This window comes from Typha angustifolia, chromosome 13, assembly GCF_048772165.1.
Source record: "Typha angustifolia cultivar Huaian chromosome 13, ASM4877216v1, whole genome shotgun sequence".
NCBI classification, from domain to species: Eukaryota; Viridiplantae; Streptophyta; class Magnoliopsida; order Poales; family Typhaceae; genus Typha; species Typha angustifolia.
The window spans coordinates 5,355,027-5,365,262 of record NC_133251.1 but is presented as its reverse complement, the minus strand read 5'-3'; the positions used below and the strand labels follow the sequence as shown (position 1 = coordinate 5,365,262).

The 10,236-nt window shown below is 34.2% G+C and overlaps 1 protein-coding gene across 1 annotated transcript; it reads left to right on the top strand.

The window, feature by feature from the left end:
* The first annotated feature begins 8,275 nt into the window (after window positions 1-8,275).
* Window positions 8,276-9,997, top strand: LOC140774498 (transcription factor MYB20-like). The gene is made up of 3 exons (XM_073117516.1): window positions 8,276-8,485; window positions 8,760-8,889; window positions 9,268-9,997. The coding sequence occupies exons 1-3, from the start codon at window positions 8,353-8,355 to the stop codon at window positions 9,923-9,925; spliced, it is 921 nt and encodes a 306-aa protein (XP_072973617.1). The 5' UTR covers window positions 8,276-8,352; the 3' UTR covers window positions 9,926-9,997.
* Window positions 9,998-10,236: the final 239 nt, after the last annotated feature.

The following is a 10,236-nucleotide window of genomic DNA, read 5'->3' as shown; positions in this document are numbered from 1 at the left end:
CCTTAGCATATTAAGAAGATAAAAATAAAAAGTTTAAAAGGCTCCTGAAAGAAGTTGCCTACATTTTTGGGTTATTTTAGGCTTGTTAAAAATAGAACTACCATTTCTATTTGGAAAGATCTTTGGCTACACGAGATATCTGGCTTGAGGATAGTGTGTTGGACTTATTTGGGCCTACGCTGAATGAGAAGGTTTTCACCATCTACCTCCCACTTAGTGAAGGACTAGATAAATGAATTTGGTGCCTGAATCCAACGAGCCAAGCTACTTCCAAGTCGGTGTATAACAGATAAATGAGATTGGACGGTGGGCCCAAAACTTTTGGAATGGTTGGAAAGCAATCTAATAGTTGAAGGTCCCGCTAAAAGTGAAAAAATTTCTTAAAAGTTAGCTTGGAACTATTTGCGTAACCATGCTAATCGAGCTAGGCCTTAGCTCCTCTAGACTTGCAAAGTCTATGGTCTTTCTAATGAAACCATTGATCATCTTTTCTTTTCACGTTCCTTTGCTTACGATATGTGACATGAATTCAACAAAACTTGGTCTGTTGGGCCGCTCTACTCGTCATAGGCTGAGGGATGCGGATCTTGATGGATAGCTCGAGCCTCAACATAAGCAAGTCCACTATGCTTTTGGTTAAAATTGTGCAGCTATAGCACACGTTGAAAATTAGAAATAATATAACTCTTAACAATGTTACGGAACATCGTAATATTATATGGGAAAGAACCTTAGCCCTCGCATATCTTCGCCCCTCTCTCTTGAAAAATTAACAACCTCGCCCGCCCTTCCCACTGGATGTCACCTATTGCTGGGTATCTCAAGCTCAACACTGATGACTCATACTCAGATCTCAAAATGACTAGCAAGGGCTTTTTCTTATGTTCCTCGTCATGCTCTTTTATTATGGTTGGCAGTTGTGTTGATATCTAGGAAAGGCCACTCTTTGCTGAAGCTATCACCTTTAAAAAGAGAGTCTACACACTATTCAGAACTTGGGGATTTCACACCTGGATGTGGAATCAGACTCTAAGTGTTTGTCAACATTCTCAATAGGGCCATCCTAGCATCCTAGACATTATCTTCACTAATCGATGACTGTATTTTTTCTACTATTTTTATTTCATATTATATGGTTAACTATGGGCCTAATTGAATCTTTTAGTATGACTTTGAATTAAAATGGTCTCTTTTTTATCAGAAAATGGGCACTACGGTTCCCTTGACTCTTAATTAAACTAGGTTCTTTCTTTTCAGAAAATTAATAAAAAAACTGAATGAATTCTTCTTTTATACTAAATTTACTTTTTTATAATAAAAAATACACAGCTTATATAAGAGTTGGAAACAATGGCCTATTTTATTATTTTAAGAAATAAAAGGCTTTTTCACAAGTGCCCTTTTTTCTTCATAAAATTTATGTATTTGACTCAAATTCTTTGGCATGTATAAGAAAATACAACACTCGATAAAGATTAATATTAAATATATATATATATATAGAGTAGTGAAAAGATATAAGAACTCGCAAATTAACCCTCTTCCACTAGTAAAGAATAGAACCGTTATGTGATATCAACACTGATTAATTTTTGTTGGAATATAAAATGTGAAATCATTGTTTCTGAGCAAGTTGCGAGTTTGAAATTTGTCATGAGAATTATCATTTAAAATATAAAACCCTTACCTATTTAGGTTAAATTCACTTGTTATGTCTATTAAAATGTCTAATAAAGAATATTGGAGGCAATTAAAAATATTATAGTTGTATATCATATGATACAATAAGGCCCACATTAAAGATGGTCATTAAGGCCCATATCTAGCTAGGCTGGGCCCAGAAGCCCACAGCTACAAAGTATGGAATCAGAAGGGAAAAGAAAAAGAAATTTGATTCAATCATTCCTAAACCATCAAACTATTCCCAACTTAACATATGAGTTTGAGAGATCTAATAATAACAGTAGGGCAATTCTAGAAATTCAATCATTTACAATTGAAATTAAAGTTGGTGTGCTCTATCGATCTTTCAAACATTCCACAGGAGGTGATTGCCACTATCCTTAACACTAGGTCTTGTTGGCCGAGCCTGCCATATCATGCAAGACAAACTTATATGGATGCATACTCCTCAAACTACGAAGAGAGTAGGAACCTCTGAACTTTGGTCTGGCACAAATGATGTTATTTTCTCGAGTTAGAGCTTTCCTTTGGTGTTTTCTGATAGGGGTGGTACCTGCGCTAGAGGCTTTAGGCAAACATATTTTAGTTATGGATACCAATTGCCCTATCTACAAGTTGGAACGAAAATAGTAGAACATATGCTACTGGGTTGCAACATGGCCAGGTTGGTATGGATTCTCTTCTATCTTAGGCCTCCAAGTTGATTAATTGCTGTCCTCTGAGGTTGGATACCTGGCTCCTTAGCTTAAGCACATATCTCCCACGCGATCTTCCCTCCTAGGCCTTCTACCTGATGTGGGCCATCTAGAAGGGAAGGAATAATATGGCATTCAAGGGAGAAGAAATTAATCCGATAGAAGTTCTGCATGAAGCTAAGAGACTGTCCAATCTTAGTAGCAATGGCATGAAGGTCTCTACTCCAGCTGCTCTAATGGCAGTGCCAATGACTCTCCGAAACCTAGCGACGTGGTCTGTTGGGTGGGACGTAAGATGGAACCGGGGCCACACTAGTGGCGTCAGAGTGGTGATCTGCAGGTTTCCAACGGAGTTCAGCTCGAGGATGTCGTTGTTCCTGGAGCACTATGAAAGTCCACTAGTTGCTGAAGAGATAGCAGCACTTCTTGAAGGCCTAAAGAAACTCTCTCTATGCTGGGTCGCATACGTCCCTGATGGCTCTTTAATGACTCGCAGTTGGTTATAAAAGCAGTAAATGACGATGGCAAACCAATTAATTGGACGATTACGATGACTATTTTAGAGTTTATCAGGTAGATCTCCGATGTAACCAGTTGTGTCAAGGTTTGCTACACAAATAGGTGCAACGACACCTTAGCTCAAACCCATACAATATCTGGACTAATCCACCTTGGGATTGGAATTGTAACCTTGATCCTGAATGAAAGATCTAGTCTGTGGACTATTTATATATATATATATATAAGAAGGAAGAAGTGGAACTTAAATTGCTTTATACCATCCATTCTTTGACTGGGGTCTAATTCCCAATCCTTTATAAAAAGGTAAATTAAAAATAAAAAGAGAAGATGTTTGAATTAGCTTGGCAGAAAATTTCGGCATTAGTGAATTAAAATAATATGTTTACCAACTATATATGATCCCACAAAAATAAAAACTTATACATTCAGTCTTTTTCTCTCTCTCTAATATAGAATGCCACCTACCATAAATGATTGTTTACATTAACTAGTACAAGGTTTGCCATCATTAATTATTTCATTTATTCCTCATTTTAATCCCAGTTTAGTGGGTCAATTAGCAACTGATAGAAGAAACATCACGACGAACATTTTTTTTTTGATAAACAATAAGCATACAAAAATAAGGTGACAATATTATTTAATGTACCTTATATTATACTTGGTACTTTATTAACTATGTCATTGTTGATTTTGTTTTGGAAGAACTAAAAAAAATATTGTTGATCTTGTTGGTCCATGCCTCACCATCGTTGACTTTTCTGCAATTAACTAAAATAGCCTTATTGATAATGACTTGATTACAGAATACAGAGGAAGAGTTTTATGGATCAAAATATTGGGGAAATATTGAGGTGGAGAGGAATAAAAAACTTCGGGTTGGACTTTTCTTTTGATACAGTAATTTCTTCGTCCACGATGTAGAAAGATTTGTGAAAGTTATATCCAGAATACAATGCTTTTACTGTCAAGTTTTCAAGGACTGTACTTTGAAAGAAGTTGAGGTTAATTATCAACTTTATATCCATAATCTTGATAGCAAAAGTCTGAGATGAGAAAGATTGTGTATTCATAATTTTACAAGGTGCTCTTGACATTTGTATTTAAAGAACTACTTTTTTAAGGATAACTTTATTTAGACCACCATGAATTATTACCATCTTGCACATATATTTTCTGAATTTTTTTTCCAACTCATACACCACCAAAATGTTTTTTAGTTTAGAGGTCATATAGTTTTTTTTTTTTTAGTTTAAGAGGGTATATGCTATGCTTTTCTTGGTTCAGAAAGTGAACGTTGTTGTTAATAAAGAAAAACTCAGCGAATATATGTGAAAATAATGATAGTTTAGGTATATATCCAAATACTAAATTTTTTGAGGAATATTATGTTGACAGTAACAATCTGATTCCAAAAGTCATAAGAAATTCGATTCAAAATAAGTAAATAAATTAAATAAACTTACAGATTACTTCTATATAATCGAGTCTAATGTTGGACATTATCTCCTTAAGATCAATTCGTCATCCATCGATTACTTTTAGAACAGTAGATGTCAGTCTCCCATAATACAACAATTGCTTACACTCGAAAAAAGCAACAATTCGCCCTCCACCAATTGCTTTTAGAACAACTATTCAAATGACTTGTTGAAAAAATAATACAGACTGATAGTTGATTAACAGTTCTAATTGAAGGGTCATACCACTTCAAGTTCAACCAACCAATTGACTCAAACCAGACCAAATCCAAACTTGTATTAGGCTAAATGAGCTAGGCTGGGCGACGTGTGCATGTGCGTTAAGTTATATAGTATAATTTATCCATAAAATAGGTATCCCTTTTGGGGCTCCAAGCTTATAAAAAATTTGACACTTATATACCATACTAATATTTCTCAAATATCCAATATGGTATTAAACTAGTTTATCTTTATTTTTCATTGTCATGATACCTACTTTAGAGCCAATTTTCATTTACTTCTCTTCATGGGTTTGAATAAGTGAATATATGACAATAAAGTACTCTTTAAGCTAAATTAATTTTATCATTAATCTATCATTAATAATGTGTGGCCCCCATTTAAAATTTATCTCAAATACATGATATTTCAATCATATACATGCAAATATTAACTTTTGAATAGTGTTTAAGTTTTTCTATACAGGCAATTCACATTCATAAATTATACGAGCATGATTATAAAAGATTTGAATTTTTATTTTTATGATTTACAAGACTTAAAATACTTCAAATGTATTTAGATAGTTTCATGACGTTTCAAAGTTGTCTTCACAGGCACCCATAAATATCTAAATTGTCGTGTGTCCATGACATTTCCAATAATAGAAATGTTCTTATACAAGCGTAGGGATGTCTTCATGACAAAGCAAGTAGCAAAAGAAGAAGTCTCCGGTTGTTCGAACGCTCGAGCTAGGGTTAACCTTTTCCATATCAAAGTTTTATTAGCTTTTGGGTCTTTTTCTTCACCTATAAAATAAATTTGAAACCTTGAAAGAGATTTTATAGAGTATTTTTTGTGATCAGAGGATAGCAAAAGTCGAGTTTCTTTGAAGATCTTTCATCATTTTTATTGCATTCTTTTTTGGAGCAAGTCACTATCTCAAGAGTCACTGAGACATATCATCTAACTAATCTTGAGGGTCACTAAGAGTTGATCAATCATAATAAATAATTCATCGTGAATTCTATTGGGCAAGAGATCTACAAGTATAGATGTAAAATTAAGCAAGTAGTCTGTAACTAACTTTTATTATTTTTATATTATTTAGTGGTTGAGCCGATCGTAGAAAAATGATCCAGGGTTTTTATCATAGGTTTGTCGGTGCTTTCCATGTCAAAATTTTTGTGTGTGCATGGTTGCATTACTCTTTATTTCTAATTAATGTTATATCTTTGAATATCCACTATAATACTTTATCTCCTATATTAGGGTTTGTTGTATTGTTACACTCAAATAGGCGACTTTAGAATGATATACATGTAAAAAAAAAAAAGGTGCAAGAAATTAGCATATCTTCATGTCATATATGACCCATAGTCCGTGGCAGACAAGAATTTTTTAATACAAGGGCAAAAAATGACTACTGTACAAACTTTAATAACTAAAATTAATGCATAGAACGTCAATAATAAATAGTGCAAACTGATTTTCAAGGGCTATAAACTCCACTGAAAGAAGAATTTGCTGGATAAAACCGAGCTAGTTGGAATAATCTTTCCTTATCATACTTACAGAATGAAATATATTGTAAGATTTAAGCATGAAATACATAGAAGTAACTTTGTCTTAACCTCTGTAAAACGATCATTTAGATCCTGAAGTTGCATGCAATGATATAGTATAAAGTAATTCAACTCAATAATAATTTCTGAAGCCTTGCATTTTGGTCGATCTCGAATGCCATTAGATATCAAAAACTTTTGGTAACATTTGGTTGATAAAAAATCATCTTCATCTTTTTATCACTCTTATATATCAATGAAATCGCCGTGTTATTCTTCATCTTCGCTTTTTTTACAGTATTACTTGTACAATATAATATAAGAATTTCATCACAATTAAGTGTAGAAAAATATCTAGAAAGAAGTATTGCAGAAGATAATACCTAATTAAGAGAATCCATTTTGTCGGACTATAAAAAATCAATGATTTAATGTCAACTAGAAGCCTGATAGAAACCCTTCTTTTATTTTCTTCTCATCTATCTCATCCCCTTTTTATCTTTATTCACCCCTCAATTTTTGTTATGTGCCATCCGACTCATATTGACTTGTTTATATGTGCGTCTAAAACTCATGTCATTATTCTTGTTAAATTAGGATTGGAAGATTAGGATACACTTCTAATATCATTAAAAGATCATCCTCATTAATATCCTAATTTAATTTAGGGTTAATTACACATCTTTGGATTATCATTATTTTCTATATACACCTGCTGAAATTTCTCTTTACCATACAAACCTCTTGACTAGGAAATTCTTTACCACATAGACCCTTTGAGTTTATGTGGATTTTTTTTTTTTAATTTAGGTAGGGAGTCTGTCTATGTGCATATAAAAAGAAGTTCAGAGTGTAGAAAATGTGATAGTTTAAGGAAGCAAAATGTAATTATCCCTTTAACTAAAAAAAGGTATCACAATCTCCTATTTTATCTAAAATATTAAAGATAATATGAACTAGTATTTATGGTGGATTAGGACTTTTCATGAGGAGGCTTAATCCAATACTCTTTGTTAACTCTAATGAGCCACAAGATGATACGTAAAGACTTTCCTTTTCCATTGAAAAGTCTGAAGCCTACCTTTTTTTTTCAAGGCAAAAATAGTTCTCATTCCCTTCTTAAAGAAAGAGATATAAGGTAAAACATAATTAACAAACAATTTCAAAGAGTTAGGAATAGTAGAAATAAGTGTGTTTATATATATAATTTTTTGATACTTAGTCTAATTGCTACCTACCACTGATGATTAACAACCAGACAATGACTGAGGCGAAGACATGGAATTAAAGCCAATCATCTATGTACCTTTTTTTTTAACTCTATATTGGTATACAACTATCATCTGACTTGTATTGCTGAGCTGGTAATCATTTATATGCTCATATTGGTGAAGTCATTTGCTACGTAAGTGTACATAATTTTAATTGTGATGGAGTAGGGAGAAGCAGCTCCAGCCTCCCGCTCTAAAATATAAGATTAAAGACGGAGTCTAATTGCATAGATGTGATACGTTTGGTGGTTTAGAGTTGTATATCACCTCTCTTCTTAGTTTCTAAACATTTTAATAGGTGGTTCTTTGTGTATCTTAATGATAAAGCTATTTCTTACATTTATTAGGATCTTTTAAAATTAAAGCAAATAATAAGGATTTGTTTTATGCATTAAATCATAGAAATCTTTTTATAACATGTGAAACCATTAGGGAGCTAGTTGTGTAAATCTTGAAAAACATTTAGTATTTCTTTTTCTTCTTATAAATATCAAACCTCCTGATATTACTTATTTTCATATATCATTTTTTAACACTCACTATTTGTTTGGGAAGTGTATATATTATATTTTAACCTTGATCTTATATAATATTTTACTCATTAAACATATTTACAAGAAGAAAACAAATGGCATTTGACACTAGTTTATTTTAATATTTTGGTGTATGAGATTTAAGGACAGTGAGGTGGTGCTATCAACTTCCCAATCTTTAAATCCATTCTCTCGTAGCTTCTCCTTTGATCACGTGTGGTCGAGATAGAGAGAAGGGTAGAGCTTATTATAAAGGTTGGTGACTAGGCTAGCACATAGTAGACCCCTCTTCTCTTCTTTCCCTCTCTTTCTCCCCCCCTCGCTCAAAGTTTCTTTCTTCTTTTTGTTTGGATTAGAGGGAGAGAGAGAGAGAGAGAGAGAGAGAGAGAGAGGGTACAGAAATGGGAAGGAAGCCATGTTGTGATAAGGTGGGCTTGAAGAGAGGAGCATGGACAGCCGAGGAGGACAAGAAGTTGCTCAACTTCATGCTGACAAATGGTCGCTGCCTCTGGAGAGCTGTTCCGAAGCTTGCAGGTAATTCAATCTTCGTCGTATGCATGTTCATACTACGTTTACATCTGATATGATACAATATGACTCCCTCTATGCATTCTTGCTACTGCCAGGTTTTGAATAATAATAAGCGCATGATATAATTCTACCTTTCATTTCTCTCGTTGTTCTTTTCCAGTTGTAGCTCCTTAAGTATTGCATTGCGGTGGAGCAAAGAGAATTCTTACAACTTCTTTGTATATAGCTTCGTTCACTCCTCTATTAATTCTCAATGATGTTTATAATATCGGTGCAGGTCTATTGAGGTGTGGAAAGAGCTGCAGGCTAAGATGGACTAACTATCTCAGGCCTGATTTGAAGAGGGGCTTGCTATCAGAGGAAGAGGAAAAGCTGGTCATTGACCTCCATTGTCATCTTGGCAATAGGTAACACCTCCCTCTCTCTCTCTCTCTCTCTCTCTCTCTCTCTCTCTCTCTCTCTCTCTCTCTCTCTCTCTCTCTCTCTCTCTCTCTCTCTCTGTCTTCTTATGGGTTGTTTTTTTTTCTTCTTTAACAAACCAAGTTAAAGAACTCATTAAAGCCCGATTCTTATCATTATGCTCAATAATCTAGTTTCCAATCTATTTTTCTGGACTGGAGATTTACATATTATCTATTTCGCAGAAAAAAAGTTTTAGATATATACGTGCGTGTGTGTGTCGCACTAATTTGGTTGGTTATAATTATGTAATTAAGTACTACTAGCTGTAGGTAGGACATCTGTATCAACATATTGACTTAGACCAAGCTCTCGTTTTCTTATAGATGGTCCAAGATAGCATCTCACCTACCGGGTAGAACTGACAACGAGATCAAGAACCATTGGAACACCCACATCAAGAAGAAGCTAAGTAAAATGGGGATTGACCCCCTCACTCACAAGCCAATCGCTTCAGGTGATCATGAGCACCACCAAGCAAATACACCTAGTGGGAGCGTCTCAGAAGGTGGAGAAGATCATGAGATAATTGAGAATGCCAACTCCAATAATTGTGGTGATCACAAGTTACCACAAGAAGAAGAAGCAAAGAGTAGTACAACTCAACTTGATCATCATCTCATAGATAGTGATGAAGTCCTTCAGAAATCACCCAACTTCTCAACTAATGAAGTGCCCATGATTCAACCTCATGAGATTATAGTCCCTTGTTCCTCTACTACTTCCTCTAGTGCCAATTCAACCTCCTTTAACTCATCATCATCGACTTCTAATTCCAACTCCTCAGTTAAGGATCATGAAGAGAGGATCAAATTTCCATGCATGGAATGGCCAGAATCCATGTACTTCTGGGGACTAAATGATAACTGTGACTTGGACTGGATCTTCAATGATTACACTGGGAAAGTAACCCTAGATAGTACTCTAAGCCAGTGTCAAAGAAGTGAGCTGGATCAAGAATTATGGAACCAGGGCTCCTTTTAGTTGTATCAATATAAATAATAAGTGTAAAACCAACTCTCAATTTGTTAATTTCATTTGTACAATGCTACTGGATTCAAGTTCAAAGGATTTTTCTTTTCCATGTCTTTGAAAGAGAGCATGATGAAGAACAACTTATGTTCCTTTGATATGTCAAACTCATGGGCTTGAGCTAATCGTAGAAAAGATTCGTGGCTTATCAATTATAATTGGAACAAAATGTCAACTAGTAATAATCTGATTTTATTAAATCCAATATTCTACCTAACGCTTCCTAAAGGTACGGAATATATATATATATATACATATATATT

Bases quoted from the DNA above. Each gene is read 5' to 3' on its own strand.
- LOC140774498 (XM_073117516.1), top strand. From the start codon at position 8,353: ATGGGAAGGAAGCCATGTTGTGATAAGGTGGGCTTGAAGAGAGGAGCA. The intron at 8,486-8,759 runs GTAATTCAATCT...ATATCGGTGCAG, and splicing joins AGCTGTTCCGAAGCTTGCAG to GTCTATTGAGGTGTGGAAAG. The intron at 8,890-9,267 runs GTAACACCTCCC...GTTTTCTTATAG, and splicing joins CATTGTCATCTTGGCAATAG to ATGGTCCAAGATAGCATCTC.